General features: G+C 43.5%; 1 protein-coding gene across 6 annotated transcripts in view; it reads right to left on the bottom strand.

Annotated features, from left to right (window-relative positions):
• celsr1a (cadherin EGF LAG seven-pass G-type receptor 1a) overlaps window positions 1–19,187 on the bottom strand; it is an 82,516-nt gene extending 63,329 nt beyond the window's left edge. For all 6 annotated transcript variants that reach the window (XM_034074677.1, XM_034074676.1, XM_034074679.1 and 3 more), the window contains exon 1: window positions 15,471–19,187. In XM_034074677.1, coding sequence (XP_033930568.1) covers window positions 15,471–19,029 — 3,559 coding nt within the window. In that variant the 5' untranslated portion in view covers window positions 19,030–19,187. The remainder of the gene's footprint in view (window positions 1–15,470) is intronic.
• Between the last annotated feature and the right edge of the window lie 489 nt (window positions 19,188–19,676).

Raw genomic sequence — 19,676 nt, 5'->3', positions numbered from 1 at the left:
GCCAGTCCACCAACCACATGTGGTATTAGATGTTTGGCAGATTACTCATAACCCAACGATCAAATACCTTAGCATGTTTTCTAATTCAAACATGAAGCACTTAAGATCCATGTCATGCCACATTTACACTACATGGTTCGGCTCAATCTTTTCTCTATTTCGTTTCCCAATGCTGAATGAACCCCCTATGTATGCAGGATTCTCAGACAATCTCCAAGGTGACGCCTAGTGAAACTGCTGTGACTTCATCTTTAACAAAACACTTGCCTTCATCAATTGTAGGGCTTAATTCTGCCGGTTCAAATGAATTCAAAAATGGCGTTTGCTAATGACGGTAGCCAAGCTTTTTGAGAAAAGCAGGGTTTTACAGGATGTCCTGTTTTGCATATTTACTTTTTTCATAAATCAAACCACTACAAAATTAGCTGTTGTTTATTTACTCTTTTCTTAAATCAAACCACTACACAATTAGCTAAGAACCTTGATACCAAATATTGAGGACTCCTGATCCTGAGAAAACCACTAGCACCAACAGCTCACATCACAAGACCACAGACTTTACTAAAGCCTTGTAAAGAACAAAAAACAAGCTGCAAAAAAAATTAAAAAAGGGGCCATTTGTAATTGGGGTCTAAATAATAAACTAAATAGGATCAGGTTATCCCACCTTAGTTAGGAAAGTAACATCTCAAAACGAACTATTGGTGTCAGAAACCACCTTTGTTTCAAAGGGATGTGCTTAAAAGTAACAAACATCCCTGTAATAAAAAGGTCCCCACTGAATGTCTTAAGTCCATATTGAAATGTCTTGTCCCGTGAGCCCATTATAACCTGTGTGACCATCGACACGTCGAGACAATCACTTCACATACACAACACAAAGTGAGGGCTGTCGGTTGAAAGGCCATCAGCACTTGAAGACTCAAACGCAGACACACACTTTTGACGTGTTAAAACTCAGCCCTTTCCTCACCCGCGCTTTTCGTGTTAAAGCAGCTCATGGGAGTTTGGTATGGGTACTGTATTCTAATATTGAGGGAGACAGAGGAAATGTAATTGTGTACTGAAGATAAAATGCAAATTAAGTCTGACTCTTGACTGTCAACCCTGTGAACTTTTGTTTATCTGAACTTTGGGCATAGTCACCGCAGACTGAAATGTTATTGAGGGGGGGGGGGATTTCCATGAACATGAATTTCCGCATGACCTCAGACACAAGTTTGTAAATCATTATTCAGACATGTAAATCATTATTACAGTCTAATCATTAAGTGTTTCTGTAAGGTAAGGTTATAATGTGTCATACAGTAACATCACATACAGTATTAAAAGATGAGAACTACCCATCGGATTATCCAGTTGTTTATATTAAACAGCAAAGTAATTAATGGGCGTATGAACTACTTCAAAAAGGTGAAAATGTAATGTCTCCCATTTTCATGATTATTTTCCTTGAATAGATGCTTTTGGAAATATCAAAATATGAGCATGTGAGCAATTGAAAATAGTAATATTTTATCATATTAATGCTTTTTCATAAATAATGGCTTTTTATTTTAGTGGACTCAAAGTTTAGAACAAAACTAAAGTTCAGGCAAATCACAGAAACAATGTCTGAGGAACAAAAAGCCATGACTTTTAAAGACAAATTAAACCAGTAATCTTATCCATGTGTTATAAAAAGGGCTTCTATCTCCATTACATATTTTCCGGAGAAAGACAAACATTATCAGTGACACACAGAAGGAAAGACGGGGTGACAGTCCAGTTGACCAAAGCAATTACTGTGCGTTTACTCAGATAGGAAAACCCTCAGCCCTCAGCTGCTAAAGTCTAAGTCAGACCTCCACTTTGTCTTGGGAGTGACCTGGGGGCCAACGGTGAAGAGACCCTTTCAGAGGTCATGAGCCCTGAACCTGCACCTTCTCATCAGGTCATTCTTCAGCCTGAAGGAAAGCAGAGGCTAAGTGTCCAGATACATGCGCCTCATAATTGACTAAAGATAAATGATTTGACTTCCCTCTGATGATTACCTATACATGTGTGAACCTGAAGAGCCACAGCGTTACCTTTATTTGGCCTGCCTGGCCTTTTGGCACTGAAAAAAGCAACAGTTCATCAGGCATTCAAGCAGCATTAAGAACATTAAGACTGCATTATCAGCTAAGCTAAATCAAAATGGAAATCGATTCCCTGCAGCATTTAAGAGTATTTTAAGTAGAGTGAGTGCTCAGCAGTAGAAGTGTCTGTGCCTAACAGCATTCAGAGGGTTAGGGTCTGGCAAATGGCCTCTACAAATAAGTACAAGCGGAATAAGTGTTGAACAACAACTCACTTTGTTGCACTTCATCATTATTGACACTTGGAAAAGGAAACAGGGTGGAAAGATTTGTGGGGGGCGGGGGATCTTTGAAGCCACTTTTAGTTATCTACTCTCAGTCAGAAAGTGTCCTCCCTTCAGCTCTTATCACTGAAGAGACATCAGGAATAAGTAGGAGCTCATTCTTGGCATTCACTTGATCCAGGGGCATCCTGGGTACTACCCACACACACAAAGCCATGCACACAAACACATAAACAGCTACTCACTGTAACCCGGATTTAATTTGATAAGGCGCTCCCGAAGTTAGACGGCGGCACGTATTTCATTTTCAAACATCACATGGGATGAACAGAAACAGAGAGGCATTGTGGATCTTGCTCGATAACAGAGGTGTCAGGAGTGTTCCTCCGCGGCGAGGAAGACAAGAAGGCACCTTTCCAACTTGTTCTTTGCAGATACAAGCAGAAAGCGGATTGTTTGTCTGTGGACCAAAAATATATTTATATATGTAAAATGGCAGGGAATCATGCTGCTTTGCTCTAAGTTCACTTGTACTTGCATCTTAATTTGTTGTAAACAATATATATATATATATGATAAATGAGGAGGTTAAATGATACATGACCAAAAAAACCTTTACTGGCACCTTAAAACTGCAGCAGTTAAAAAGCGGTTTCTGTAAGATAAAGCAGCCTTTACTTTGATACGCATGTAACTGAAGACATGTTGGGAGGGTGAGGCAGTTTTTGTGAGCCGTATAAAAGGTGGAAGGGATCTTTGTGTGAAACTTGGCCTTAACACTCCAGGGGAAGAGGTCGACCGCTTTCCAAAGTCCACGACTACTGTCAGGATTGTGTGTGATGGATTGAGGGGCGACTGTACCCTTGTTTTCATGTGCAAGTGCAAATTGCATTCTTATATACAGGTTATGGATGTGTGTTCTTGGGTGTATGTGCGTGAGTCGCCCCATCCAAAATGTAACAGGAGGATGTCGCAGTTCAAAGAAGCATCTTGACACCAAATGAAAAGGCAGAGAAAACCCAATACACCTCGGAGCTCCCTCTGTCTACGTCTATGTATCCATCTCTCCCTCTCTGTTAAAAGATGAGGCCTGGAGGTGTTGGATAAAACGTATAAAGCTTCAATCCGCACGCCTTAGTCTCTTCCTTTGAAATGCTTACACAGGCCTAAGCCGCTCCGCCTGTAGGTGCCAAGTATGACCCAGGGCATGGTGTACGATTTGCCTATGATGCTCAATGCCCTGTTATATATGCGTGTGAATGCATATGCAAGTTCGTAGTGTGCGCTCATAATTTTTTTTCCTTTGAGCTGACAAGAGAAAGGAGCTGTCAGAGCAGAACAGAAGCTGTCATGAGGTTGTAATGGGACACCCGTGTTGACAGCAGTTGTGGCTGACACATTGGGGGAAAAAGATGCCAAAATGTTCCTGTAAGTCAGGGTTCAAATTCTCTCATGACAGTAAACATACAGGTGCGGAAGTGCCCTTGATTCACGCCCATGAATCGAAAAATAGGGAATAAATGTATCCTCCTAGGGATCAAAAGCTTCACACAAGTGTATACCTTAATATATGTTTGGTACAAATTTTATGATTAAGATCTCAATTCAAAAAGTAGCACCCATTCTGCAAATAAAAAGCTTTTCAAACATAAGGCTAAATGCTAACGAATGCATGCTATACATACAATACAAAAGCTAAAGATGGTCTAGATGTAATTACTAGCAATCCATCCAATAAATATTGGGATATTTCAGTCTGCAACAAAGTGGTGGACATTAGAGTCACAACTGCTAGTGTAGCTAAATATAAACTGTACACTAAATTACCATCACCATAAAAATCTGGAGTATACACAGCAATTTACCCGGAGAGCAGCTTGGTAGGAAAGCAACGCTGTGTATAATCAAAGGCTTTAAAATTAGACTGCTAGCATGGCCATCTATCATGCTGTGGAAAGAAACTGAATGAACTATAGATGCATCAACACCAGCTTTAACCTACGCATGATAGCGACTTAAAGATAGAAAGATTGTCTGAAAAGTTGAATGCTGACAGACAGCAGGACACAACGAGACAACAGCGTGCATCGACGCATTCCCACACAGACTCAATTAACTGTCAGGAATACACCTTTCGCCAGCTTCTTCCCTGGCTGTCGCTGAGGGGGAAATTACTAAAAACCGACACCTCTGTGAACATGAAGTCTTTCTGCGGAGTCCTAAAACAACACTTGTAGAAAACTAGTAAAAACCCCAATCAAGCATGGGCAATTATGAGGTGGTGTGAGATTTCAGGAAACATGTTGATGGAAATGTTTTTAACTGCTTATAAAAGCTTGCTCATAACGTGACTAGTTTAATTTAGCTATTTTCTCTTTCAATTTTAAGCAATCTTCCGGGATTAGATATCTGCAGAATGAAACCTTTTTTAGTTTAGCCCTCGATTACGCAACAGGACGTTGACAGATATTGTTCTGTTTGTGCCAGTAAACTCAATCCATTTAAGCCGTTTGACATTTCATCCTAATACCTGCATTCAGTCAGTGCCAATGCCAAGTCTTAATAGCTGAGACTATAACAAAGGGGGTTTCCTTAGAAATGGCTAAGATATTAAGTTACAGTGCATAACGGAAATAATGACACAGTGCAGGGTTAAAGCAGAGGTTGCACAGTGCAAACTGAGCATCCAACTATTTGAACTTTTGAACGATTGTACATTTGTAATGAACAGGAAGTTTTGATTTGTCATTGCTCCTATCCTTGGTCCTCTATTCTTATTCACTACTTGATTTAAGAATTGAATCAATAAAACTGGGTAAATGTTTAAATGTCTTAAAAATGTAAAGTCTGGAGGTACGTTTTTCAATAAGGATCACTCAGTTAGGGTTAGGTGATGATTAGGGTTAAGTGATACCAGTCGTATATTTGCACCATAAACATTAAGGCTTCAGGCAGCAGACAGCTAGCTTAGCTTAGAATAATGGCGCTTTTCCACTGCAGCACGTAGCACAGTTTAAGCTTTTTCTTTGTTTTTCCACTAGGGGTAGTTCCGGCTCAGGGCTACTTTTTCCATGGGAGCCTGCCTGCAGACCTCCACTCGCAGGACAGTTCCAGTGCAGGCTGCACTCTCAGGACACCTCCACTGTCAGTACAGGAAGTGACGATTCTGACGAACACGTTTTTTTTCCCGCCCACCGAAGGACTCGTTTGATGGAATTTTTCAAATCACAATGGAGACTCATCACGGATGTGATGAGTCCGCCCACTGTGCACGTTGGGTCGGCCTTGGTCAAGCCCTTTTGACCCCCCCAGCCTGGTTCTCGTAAAAGTTTTTCGCTCAAATGACACCATGGAGGAATGTAACGGGAGTTGACAGGAGACTCTGCCTGCCTCACGAGTGCCTATTTTCCTTTCCTTACACTTTTTTTCACTTTCCCCCCTATTTTCCCCGGTTGTATTATTATTATTTTTTTTGGCTATTTCACCCGGTTTCTACCGGGGACATTGATTGAACTGTTCTGCCCTTACAGCGCGTATCCCTATGCGTAGCTAGACAGTTAGCAAACATTTAAAAGTCCTCAAATACAGATGCATTTTTCTTTTCTTGACTTTACTGATCTTCTTTTACTTTGTAAAACTGTAACAATACAGAAATAAAACACATATAAGTATGCAGGCTTTACATAACATATAAGTAGCACTGTACAAACGACACACATACTACTATTAGGAATTAGCTATCATTAGCATCACTATTAGCTAGCACACGTCAGAATCGTCACTTCCTGTACTGACAGTGGAGGTGTCCTGAGAGTGGAGGTCTGCACCGGAACTGTCCTGAGAGTGGAGGTCTGCAGGCAGACCCCTCTCACTTTTTCACCTATTTTCTGGCCCTCCAAAATCGAGGTTCTTACCGAGCCAACAACCGGGCTCAATATGCTAAACTAGTGACGTAAACACTCTCGACTGCTGAATGGTCAGAGAGAATCGCTGGCAAGGGGGCTAGAACTACAACTACAACAAAATGAACATATTTTACCGTGATTTAATTGTAATACACATTTCAAAATGATGCCGAAGTAACAACATACTGATACCGGACTGCAGACAAGACGGCAGGCGGAAAACATTTTAAAATGCATGTTTTCCGAATGGAGATCGGATCGATCAGGCTAAGCTAACGTTGTATATGCAAATCACAAATGTATTGTAGGTTATAAGGGGAACTATTTAGTGGCCACCTGCTGAGACTTCCCAATCTACATTTTGTTGTTTTAGAATATTCGTTTAAAAGTCAAGATATAAGTTTTGCTTTCAACGCAAATTAAATATTTCAGTACACCTTTGTACCATCCACTCAGAAGAACAGTTACCAATACTATGGTGCTCTTTGATGTTGCTAATCTGTTTTGGTTTTTTAAAGAAAACCAGACTGCACTGAGTTAAGGGGACTCCTCAGGCAGGCTGTTCGTCATTATAGAGACCCGGATAATGAACATTTAGCTTCCTCTGTCTTTCAGTCTAGACTGGAGAACAGATTGGACACCTGAGGGTAAAACCTGCTTTCTAAAAGGTCAATAATGCAGCTAAGGACAAATCCTAACCATTGAGATCCTAAAACTGATTCAGAAACTGAGACTACACATGTTGTTGACGCAGTTGAATGGCATCACATGACTTTGGTTCCCATGTGCGCCACACAAGTAGATACAGTATATCAGTAAATAATCTGACCTCATGGCATGCAACCTACATGTGACAGGTATTTGAATGCTTTTATCTAAATGTGTCCGTGTTGCTGTGACAAAAAGTGAAAGTTGTGTCATTCACATGTGACTGTTGACATATCTTGGCACCAAAGAAGAGCCAAAGCCAAAAGAGAAACCAAAATAAGACACGTAGTACATAATGATGACGTCTTTTGCTGTTGTTACTCTGCATCGCCTTCGGTTAATGTTCCTTAAGACACCCTAAAACAACTCAAAAATGAAGCACAGTTGTGTGAATACTGCCGCAACAGACACCCAGTGGAGGGACGCTCCAACTGTCTCCTTCTCCTTCACTGTCACACATGTCACTCACTCAGGCTTGATACAGTATATATACACCCTCGCCCCACTACCACTTAACATTCCTGCAGCCGGTCATCGCACATCATGACGCATGTAATGTCACACTCGTGAGCCGCCGGCGAGCTGCGATGCTCTCCCCTGCCTCCTCGGTGAGTGAGACAAAGGGGAGTACTGTGTCGTCCGAGTGAGAGGGAATGAAAAAGAAAAGGGACGCGGAGAGGTGTGTCGGGTTACAATCAAGTACGACCCCTCCACCACCCAAAACCTGTTTGAGTTTGAGTGGTGAAATCATTGTCCTGTAGCGTGTAAACGAGAGATAACCCTGCCTGTGTGTGAGACAGGGGAGGGTAAAGGGTGAGGAGGGGGGGAGAGGGTCATCTAAGTGGCAACCTGGATCAAGGCCTTTATCACTGAGCACACACATACTATGAAAAACTTAAATGTAAAAAAATTGCCAAAAAAATAGATTATACATTGCAATGAAGGAACAAACGCCCCCCAGGACATCCCCCCACTTCTACCCGTTGTCCTTGTTCAACCCAAAACATAGGTGTTTGCAAACAAACAAGCACACACACTTGCATGCTGGGAATACCATTCCTAGCTCACTTTCAATGGACAGGAACCACCATGATGCTTAGAGAGATTTCCTGCTGGAAATAAAACACTTATCTCGCAGAACATGGATTAAGAGTGTGGGGAGAAAGTGGAGAGAAAGTGGCTCACGTACTAATCGTGGAGACATTTTGGAGATTCAAACAATGCCATACAAGCAGTAATAGGAGTGTATCCGTCCCGGGTGCAGAGAATAAAAAATGAATTTCTTCTAGCCTCTTCTGAGTCAAACAAAGTCATTGGTTCCCACGAGGTAAAGAGAGCAGTTTGCACCCAACTATCCCACAATGACTGCAGGCATTACCACACAGACTTGGATCCTAAAACATCCCTCCTCTCTCTACCCTGTAATTGAGTGATCAGACATCAGTGGAGTCGAAACAGTGACCAGTCCTGATCCCCTGGTATTTACACTTCAAACTGTTGTCTCCAGCCTGGAGGCACACATGCACACACAGACCCAAAATATTAAAGCCCAGGGGGGGGGGGGATGTACAAGATTAAGCATGAATGTGATTCCTTTCTCGCTCATGGAACACACAAACAGAGACATGGATACATGCTGTTGCACCTGCAAATGTGTGCTACTTCTTCTGCCTCGGGACAAAGGGGTATAGCGTAAGTGCACCCTAAAAAACATACTGGGAACAAGAGGAGCACAAAAGGGAAGACAGGCATGCGGAGAGATAGCGAGAAGGACAGTAATCTAATATGTTTCTGTAACCACTCAGGACAGATTTAGCTGAGAAAAAACCACGTGGCAGGACGGCTACATTCTCCAGGCACATGGTCAAGCACCTCATTCTTTAAGAAGTGCAAACAGGGACACAAAGACAAACGGATAAGTCTTAAGGAAAGAAAATAGGTGAGGGGAAAGAAAAGGGAGATAAGAGGCGCAGGGAGGACTCAGAGGGGAATGTGGTGAGGGGCGCAGTTTGAAGCCAGGAGTGTGCGATATCTTAGGAATGAATGGGATCCCCCAATATCAGTTACTGTGAGTGCCAAGCCTGGGAATGGCAGCATATCTCACACACAGGAAAACATGTGAGCTGCTGCGGGCAGAACTGAAGCACACATACATCCACTTCAACAGCCACACACACGCTTGTGATTATAGTTTTTCCACTTTTTCTGTATTTATATGGATTTGATCAGCTGAGAGATATTGATATCCATCTCTTAGTTACGACTGTGCTCCCCACTGCTGTGACTCCACCCTCTTTCTACCCCATCTATCAGGATGGGAGGTCATAAGTCATGTGTAGAAGAGGACAGGGTCATTGGACACTGAGTGTGTGCGTGTGTGTGTGTGTGTGTGTGTGTGTGTGTGTGTGTGTGTGTGTGTGTGTGTGTGTGTGTGTGTGTGTGTGTGTGTGTGTGTGTGTGTGTGTGTGTGTGTGTGTGTGTAAAAACGTCATGTTCTGCTTTGATCCCATAGGTGAGAGGTCACGCGTCGTCACCGTCTGCGCATCTCTGCCACACCTGCGCTCAAGTGAGGAGTCACGTTTCTTTTCGGCAAAACAAACACAAGATAGTTACCTGGGAAAAGACAGGAAACTGGGAAAGTCTGACAGGAAGATGTTTGTCCCTTGACTCACACAAGGAGTCTTTCTCAATATGCGTTCTTGTGGCCTCTGTTATGCAATGTTTCATGGGCAAATAAGGATTTGAAACCAAAACAGTGCCAAGGACAAGCGATGGAGGCCGATATGTTTGCTGAATCAGATGATAATATCACAAATACTATAGGGTATTGCACAAAAGTAACTATGCCTAATTTATTATTCCGAAAATCTTATAAAACTTAAGTTATTTAAATTCCTAAAGGGATTGGATGGGCTAAGACTTGTGACCACCTGGGGGGTATACTGCGAAGCAGGATTTTCGCTTAGCCGGCTAAATTCAGGGAAAACTCCGGCTTTCCGGTCCTACGAAGCTGGTTCTCTTTTTAGCAGGCTAGATCTCCATGGTAATATATGCTAAGCAGCTAACCTGGTCGGGACCAGGTTAGGTTGCAGGCTAAGAGCTCAACTCAGTGAAAGCACCGCCTGCTGACCAATCAGAGCTCAGTGTGCGGAGTTTAAAGCGATCAAGTCATATTACAGGAGAAAGGAAATACAGAAAAACTGCCGTCGCAGGAAAGACGGCCGGCAAAAATCACCGACTGTGTGAACGTGAACATGAATAGAATATCACCTCCATCTTCAGAGCAATCTGACTATTATAACATTAGCGTTAAGAAAGCTTACTTAAATATCGGCCACAACATCAGTAACCGGATCAGAGTACATTAAGTACAGTCCGCGGCATATCAATTCATAATGTATCATATCTCCTTATCTGAGTCAGCTGAGCCGTATCTGGCCGTGCAACACTCAGTGTCACATACTGTATGCAGAAGTATTATTTTAAGCAACACATTAAGTTGACGAAACACTCGAGACAAATGTAATTAAAGTCAGATCGTGTCTTAGACGGGCAGTGATATCATAAACCTGTTAATGTACGCATTCAAACACTTTTTCTGTTCCAGCTGTATGCACCTTGCAGGTGCAACTCTGTGGCTCTGATCCTGATCAAGTGTTCAAGTCATGGATGTTTAAAGTGTAACTTCTTCATATGTCTAATATTAAAGTTCACTTTTCATTCAGGAAGTATGACGCTGCGCTGTCAGTGCGCTTCTCCATGTTTGTGATTGGTCGAATGCTCCAGATACCACCCCTTTCATGTGAACGCGCACCTAACTAGATAGGACACGGCTGGCTTGAGCGATCCACTTGATAACCAGCGTCGTAGTACAGTTTAGCGAGAGCGCGTATGTTTTGGATTAAGCCAACCGGCTAACTCAAACATATCCAGGTTAGGTTGAACCAGCTTCGTAGTATAGGCCCCTGGTGACAATGGGAAAACTAATTAAATAACGTTTGTAAAAAGAATAACTGTGACTCATAATAAACAGAACATTACACTATTTTCTTCATAAATGTTTAAACTATTGTTTTCACTAGAATCTTTTTCAGTGGAAGGTCAGTGGGTACATCAGCGGATTGTTTTCGATCCAAGTCTGGTTTTAAAAAAATAAGCACAAAGCTCAAGCTCTTGTGTCACAGTAGAAATCTAATTATGTATATTAGGGGAAGAAGGAGTGAAAGTAAGAAGGGAAAGTATGTGTTGGAGGGGGTGGGCGGACGAGAACAGAAATTAAAAAAAGCTGAGCTATGCAACTACTCAAACGGGATTAGGAGCCAAACCAAAGGCATGGAAGCCCAGCAACAGCCCCATGGGGGAAAAGAGGAGGGAGGACCCGGGGAGAGGGGGAGGCTGGTGTGTGTATGTGTGTGTGTGTGTGTGTGTGTGTGTGTGTGTGTGTGTGTGTGTGTGTGTGTGTGTGTGTGTGTGTGTGTGTGTGTGTGTGTGTGTGTGTGTGTGTGTGTGTGTGTGTGTGTGTGTGTGTGTGTGTGTGTGCTTGTAGCTGCATGTCGTCTTGCACAAGGAGGGTAATGAAAAAGATCAGAGCCGGGGTGAAAAAAGACGATTTAGCATCAATCATTCCTAATCATTTAAGTTACAATCTGCTACTCTGCATCACTGAACGATATAACACACTCCACCTGTAGCCACTTTGTGCAAGCTTTAACCTATGCTGTACAAACCCCACCTATCAGGTATGTGTTTCCTGGAAAAACTCCATTAGGGTTTTGTCTTTTGCATGTCAGGAAGTACTGTAGGAGTTTGGTTTGAGCAAATCGAAATATGCAGTGGCCTAATGAACGAATAAATGAAATCACTAATTATTTACATAGCTGTTAGCCATGGCTTATTCACAACACAAGCTGGCCAAATGCTGGTAAATCTTGGCTTCAGATGCCGCGTCTGTCTGTCAGATCTGGCAATCAACCAGCCGGTTTGAGACTTTAATTGTGTGGTAACTAGTGGAACAAATTGTTAAAATGGGGTTTCCTGTACCACTGCAGGCTTGCTTTGATTTGGGAGAAATCCCAGACCTGTCACAGACAGGGCTCAATGGTGTAGTAAAGTTGACCAGTTACTTGTGGTGCACGCTAATTATCGGCCCGATAATTATCGGTCCGATATTAGGAATTATGACGTCACCCCGATAAACCCGATAAAAGTATTAATAGCCCCGATAATATACGTAAATATATTTTTTGGGTAAAAAAAAAGAAGAAAATACTGCGGTGTGGGTGGATTGGGATGAGGGGCGCTTGTTTTTCACTCGGCTCCTCCCGTTTTGCCAGTACTGTGGTATAGTGGTTTAGGAAGAGGGGAGTTCTTCACAAATCCAGCGCTCCCTAACTCGTGCCTGGCTGTGACGTAAATGGTGTGCGGACGTGAAGCCAGGACAGTAAACAAACATGTCGTCGGTGGGACTATTTCAAAGTTTCAGAGTTAGATAGTTCGCTTGCTATTTGTATTAACAAATGCAATGCAGAAGTTCCACGAGGAGGGGAAAAGGCAACGAGCTATAATACTTCCAACCTGATTAGTCACCGGAAACATCGCCATCGCTACGATGGTGTGTTAAAAGCATACGAAGACGCCTGCGCTGCTAAACTAGCGGCGAATCCAAAGCCAGCTGCAAAGGCACCGGGGCTTTTACCCATCGACGAGGCTTTTGAAAAAGGCAAGAACTTTATTTGGGAAAATAAATAAGGTCACTTTGAAGAGTCAAACTGTTCTTGGCTTTGTTTTGTTCATAGTAGTAATGCTCATATCATTTGCTCACTACTAGTCTTTTTTTTACCACCAGGTGTGCAAAAACTACAGGTACATTTAATATATATATATATTATATTATTATCGGTATCGGTATCGGTCTTGAGAAGCAGGAGGTTATCGGTATCGGTTTCAAAAAACCAATATCGTGCATCCCTAGTTACAGAAAGCCAAAATAAAAGGTACATTACACTGAAAAACGTACAACTGCCTCTGTGACAGTTAGATATTGGCGGACAGTCCTCTTTTAGAAAACCCCAAATGTTTTAAGTGAAATTTGACAAGCTAAGATAAGAGTTCCCACAATGGGAACACATAGCACACACACACACACACACACACGCACGCACGCACGCACGCACACACAAGTACAGGGGGAACGAGGGCAGATAATGTTGTGGCTAGCAGAGTGTGTAAAGTGAGTGTATCTCGGGAGAGTTATCAGGGCATTCTTCTGTTTCAGCAGAGGGCTAGAGAAACATTCTCAGGCCTCCTGTTCACCGCAAAAAAAGCACCTGTGCACTTCTTGAACTGCTTTAACAAAGAGTCTTGATAAGGGGCACACAAAGAGGAAAAAAGTCCTCTACAGCGAAGATAAAATCAACAATCACTGCGATACATCAAAAGTCCTTTGTTTAAGTGATCAGGAATGATAATTAAGGTTATAAGTAGACAAGGGATGATGTCCTCTGATCAATCTCATCACTTATGGATAAGGACGGCAATGTTAAAGACTATAAGACATTTGGAGCCAGTCTGACACTAGGGCCACCGTCGGCTCCAGGAAACTCCAACTGGATTCAGCCAATGACAGAGAAAAGGTCAAAACAATAAACACAAAATAAAACTAATTTCTAGAAAAGACAATATAAAAAAACCTGTGGAGCAGGGGAGAGGTTGAATTCTAGAGACACAATCAGAGTCTTGTCTCTTGTTAAGGTGCTATTAGCTCACCAACCCCCTCGGGCCTTCCTCTCCCAAGAGGCCAGGGTTGAAAGGTCAAGACAATCTGTGGTAATGGCTATCCAACACTTGACATCTCTGTGAGCTACCAAATACAGAAAAGGGTGGGGGTTTATGGAGTATGTGCATCTGTTCAATTGTGCATGCACACGTGTTTATCTTGATTTGTGTAGGCACATGGGTAAAACTAATGTTGAGGTCCAGCCCCCATAGGGACCATCATGAGGTCACTGTTGTCAGGGATATGGCAAGAGCTGTCAGCTGTTATTGAATGCAGTGGCAGTGAATGAGGGCTGTTGCTATTGTGGTCAGTGGCTAACACCGCAGATACTCCGCAGGTCGTCTATAGGGCCATAAAGCACTTAGAAAAGGACAGTCTGTCTTTTGTTCAAGACAAAGAAAAGGCACATGTCCTTTAGGAAAAACACCATTCTGAGAAAAAAGAGCAGGGGGGAAAGACCTTCACTGCCCAATGGACTTTGCTGTGGAACATTACAGGTTTAAGTCCAGCTAAATAACTACTATATTATCCTAACAATGTCTTGGTCACTGCCCCAAAGAGAGGGAAATTCCCCTGTGATAAATGAACAAAGAAAGTTATTCAAGTTGACCCAAATAATACTAAACGTACAGGCCAACATGTCTGAGAATTATTTCTAGAAATGACAAAATGATTAGATTGAAAGATAAGGAATGTGGGTTAGCCCTGGTGCATTCTGGTCCATAGCAGCTCAGCTAATTGGTATTCCTTCAGTATGTTTGATATGCTGGCTTTTCTTTAACTTGAGAGATGACAGAGTGTCATGGATAGAGGGTGAGCTGGAGAGACCTAGCTGTGTTGGGCTGTTTCAGGGCTTAATGTGCTTAAGAAGATCATCCAATAGCTGTCAATAGGTGACAGGCTAGTTACGGCGTCAGATTGATCATGCGTCTTCAACTGCCTGAACGAAGGTTTCTTGCAAAGTGTGTGTGTTTGTCTGCAGCAGTAACCCTGCCATTTTAGGTGTGAATGTCAAGTGTTTGCATTTGTCTAATCTTTAACTTCAAAGATCAAAGTCTTATGCCTCTATGGTGGGAAAAAAGCAACTTAGGGCGCATTCTTTCTTCCTGAACTTGAACACACAATCCTTGACATATGAACCCATGATACAGAAAGCTCCCCCAAAACAAAACTGAATCAAACACTTCTCCTACGTTCAAAATAGAGGTAATTGTAAGAAACTTAAAAAGTATGCAAAGCAAGGAAAGTTGTCCTAGTAAAATGAAATGCTGGAAAACATCTTGCCACAAGATGTTGATAAAGCTCCCTGCAGCCCAGGCTGAAAACCTTAAGCCACTTCAAAGAGAGCAGTGCTTTAAGGGAAATCAGGTGTGTGCATATGCTTACACTATATGATTGTGTGTGTTCCAACCTGTGGCAGAAACCCACATATCTTCAACAACAAAGCAGCTTGGCTATCAGGGTGCCCTACTTAAAGCACCTATTTATTACCTAAACCAACCACTTGCACACAATACATTTATCACCCTAATGGTTCAAAAGCAGCACAACCGGATCCTGCAGCACACACTCTCTGCACATACAGTCAACACTACCGCCGAAACCTGCCCCTCTTCAACTGAAGATTATATTGACTCGGCACATGTGGTGACTCAAATGTCAGTCTTTAACACACTTTATCGCCATGCAACACATGCAACTGCCATTAAAAGGGAGAAGACTTGCTCTTGGTTTTTACCTGACACGGAGATGGTCATGGGGGCTTCCAGGGTCCTGTCATTGTCCAGGTCTCGGCTCAACCTCAGATCCCCAGTGTCGGCGTTCAGCAGCAGCAGATTGAGCTCGTTCCCAGATTCAAACTTATACCGCAGTTTATCCGATACATCCGGGTCATGTGCTGGAACCTTTCCTATTATTCCTGATGGAAAACTGTTAGATTTGTTGGTGATGTAGTTGTTGAAAATAATCTCAAAGTTATGCAGCACTGGCTCATTGTCATTCATGTCTTTAAGGCGGATGTGCACAGTGGCCCGGCTCACTAGTGGTGCTGAGGTGGCCTGGACCACGATGACATACTCCGTTTTAGTCTCATAATCTAGGTCTATGAGTGCAGTGAGGTCACCGTTAAAAATGTCTAGCTGGAAAACTTCTGGATTATTCCCTTCTACAATCTGGTACATGATCTGAGCATTTGTGCCCTCGTCAGGGTCGGTGGCAGAGATCCGGGCCACAACGGACCCCACCGGGCTGTTCTCCTCCACGTCAATAAACAGCTCATCCTTTTCAAACACTGGAGCATTGTCATTAATGTCTTGGACAACCACATGAATAGGAACAGCTGCTTTGAGCTGTGGAACCCCCCTATCTACAGCATAGGCCTTCAGATTGTAAACAGGAACATTCTCTCGGTCCAGTTTGCGAGAAGTTCTGATGATACCAGAGGAAGATTCGATGAAGAAATCCCCATCTCCGTCATCGCCATCCTGAAATGTATAGCTCAATCTGCCATTTGGGCCAGAATCTCTATCTGAAGCAGAAATCTGGAGAACGCTGGTGCGGACAGGTGCGTCTTCTAATACAGTCCCCTGATATCTGTCCCTTAGAAACTGAGGAGTATTATCATTGGCATCGGCGATGATAATCTCCACATAGGTGGTATCAGATTTCTGGGGGATGCCATTGTCTCTGGCAATGATTGCTAACGTGTAGGAGGCCTGGTCTTCATAATCAAGCTCCATTTGTGTTGTGATGGCCCCTGTATCCGGGTCAATTTTAAACTGAGGAACATTATCCTCCATTACGTACGTGATGCGAGCATTTTCTCCTGTGTCCTCATCCGTCGCACTGATCACTACCACAGTAGAGCCCACAGGTTTTTCTTCACTGAGCATCACCTGGTAGTTGGCACTTTGGAAGACGGGACGGTGTGTGTTGGCGTCCGTCACATTGAGGAACACTTGAGCGGTGTCGTACTGTGTTCCATCACTGGCAGTGACTGTCAGGACATACTGGCGTTCCTGCTTGTAGTCCAAGGGGAGGGCTAAAGTGATGAGACCGCCACCACTCTGGCTTGTGATGGCAAAGCGGTTCCTGGTGTTGCCACTGGAGATCTGATAGGTAACCACACTATTGACATCCCTATCTACAGCCGTCACTGTTAGTACACTGGTCCCAACAACAGCATCTTCATTAATCTTTAATGAGTACACCTTCTCGGTAAATGTGGGTATGTTGTCATTCACATCGAGCACTGTGATGCTGACGCTGGCTGATGAAGACATAACAGGTATCCCATGATCTCTTGCCTCGACGCCAAATGTGTAAAAGTCAGTGGTCTCCCTGTCAAGTTCTTCACTCACTGTAATCCAGCCGGTGCTGTTGTTGATTGTGAACGGAAAACCAGGCGTGGTGTCAGTTAACCGGTATTCCAAACGGGCGTTTTCTCCGGCGTCACCATCAATTGCTTGGATGTGGATCACAGAGTATCCAATGGCCACATTTTCCAACACAGTAGCCTGGAAAGGTGTGCTGACGAACATGGGGACATTGTCGTTCACGTCCACCACTTGAACCACCACCATCCCTGTGCCATTTATCAAAGGAGGCCTGCCACCATCCTGTGCCTTAATCCGCAAATTATACTCTCGGATCATCTCATAGTCCAGAGGATTGATGATATCAATTACACCTGTGGGGGAGTGAATGTAGAACTGTCCCCTAACATTGCCACTGATTATGCTGTATTGAACTTTGGCATTGTTGCCTTCATCTTTGTCTGTAGCTTCAACCTTGATGATGTTGGTGTTGACTGCCACATTCTCTGGGATCTGTACCACATATCTCTTTTCAGTGAACTGTGGGTAGTTGTCATTCTCATCTTCCACAGTGATTTTGACAGTAGCAGTGGCACTGCGGGGGCCTTTTTCTTTGCCCTGGTCGTTGGCCTCAACAGTCAGCTGGTACTGGGCCCGGGTCTCCCTATCAGGCCGCTCTTTGATCTTCACCACGCCGTTCCGGGAGTCGATTTCAAATACAGAATTAACTCCATCACCGTTGACAATTTTATAAATCATGTTAGCGTTGGATGGAGCATCTCCATCAGTGGCACGGATTGTTATCACTTCAAACCCTACTTCTACATTCTCCCGGATGCTAACACGGTATTCAGTTTGCTCAAAAACTGGGCTGTGGTCATTAGTGTCACTCACAGTGATAGTGAGGTAAGAAGTGGCAGATCTTTGGGGAGAGCCATAATCAGTTACAATGACTTTGAAAACATGGGTGTCTTTCACTTCTCTGTCTAGTGACTGTACAGTTGTTATGCTCCCTGTCTGAGAGTCAATTTCTAAAAAGTCATTGGACCTGCTGTCAAACAAGGCTTCCATGCTGTACTCCAGCCTGCCTGCCTCTCCATCATCCGGGTCAGTGGCTTTCAGGGTGATCACCCGCGTGCCCGCAGGCTCATTCTCGGGCAATGACACCTGATAGTTGGGGAGCTGGAACTTGGGAGGCGCGTTAGCCTGTCGCTTAGCCCTGCGGATCAACGTGCCAGACTTTCTCTGGACGGTTTCTGAGAGGGATCCATGTTGCTTGGGCACTTTTACAAGCGTCAAACTCAGCTGCACAGAGAGCCTGCCGCCTGGAGAGCTCTGCAGTGCGCAGTGCAAACTCAACTCCGGCTGTCCTCTGTGTTCAATACATAAGTCACTGGCCAGGAACAAATCCCCTCGTCTGAACACTGCACTCAAGTCTTTGCCAACACACAAAGTGTCCAAAAAGGCGGTGTTGCGCGTAAAAGCAGGCAGAAGTTCTGTTACATTCAATAGCAATTTACCTGCGGACAAGCAGGAAGTTGCCTCCAGTTTTGAAAGGTGTTTAATGTGAATGTCTGGCTTACCTGACGCTTTCTTTCTCTTGTATTTAATAAAACAGTCCTGGCCGTGGACAAACACATTAAACTGTGTCAGAATAACGTCCCCAGATGTCAAGGAACCTGTTCTGAAATAAACAGGCGCTGGGTTCCTCGGTGTGTGCGCACACTCAACTTTGTGGGACAGACGGATGACTCCATCGTGTCTCCCAACTTGGAAAAAGCTCTGGATGAATTTGGGTGATAAAGTCCTGTCAAGTTTTGACGTCCACCCAGGTCCAAGCGACAGGTTTGCTAACAAGGTCCCAGGCTGTAAAGTATCCGAAAGGTGTATCTCCAAACATCCCGAAAGCTGCACGTTGAACAGGACACAAACCCAAATCCAAAACATCGGTAGCTCCATGCTTGTGAACCTGTCAAATCCCATTCAACTTCATCGAAACTCCTCCGCTAACGCGTTAACTTTCGCTCTCCCAACAGCGGCCTTTACTTTTATCCCTCATTGTGAAGTTTTAACGTAGAAAAAGACGCTTGGTATCCATAGTATCGGCGTCTCCACGGCGCGCAGCAGCTGCGTTAACCCACACTGAGTTTAAAATGAGTACAAAATGGCTCCGTGGCTCTCCTCCGCCTCCTCTCCTCCTCGGAGACTTATTACCATAAACCTGCTGTGTCCCCCCTCTGGGACGCTTTCACAAGGGGGCTTCTTTTTTCTCATGTAGATTTAGGAAGTGGCCCTGACCGGGTGACCAATGTGCATTGTTATTGTAATAGGGTGAGAGTTGGGTAAAATTCCTAATGCGTGTTTGAGTGTCTCTGCCTCTTCAACTTTTGTGTGTTGAAGTAGCTGTAAGCACTGGAGGTATACATATGAAAGACATGACAAGTGGTTTAACTAAGACTTCAAGGTCACAATATTAGAAAAATGTAACACAATAAACTGCAACTTCTCGGTAAATGCAATTCAAAAAGGTGGGCATGGTTTGACTTATATCATAATTTAAATAACTGTTTTTAGCCAACCACACATATGTAACAGCTTAATAAACTAAATTATCAGTTGATAATGGATTA

Source organism: Pseudochaenichthys georgianus, chromosome 23, assembly GCF_902827115.2.
Source record: "Pseudochaenichthys georgianus chromosome 23, fPseGeo1.2, whole genome shotgun sequence".
Classification (NCBI taxonomy): Eukaryota; Metazoa; Chordata; class Actinopteri; order Perciformes; family Channichthyidae; genus Pseudochaenichthys; species Pseudochaenichthys georgianus.
This window is presented reverse-complemented; position numbering and strand designations above follow the sequence as displayed.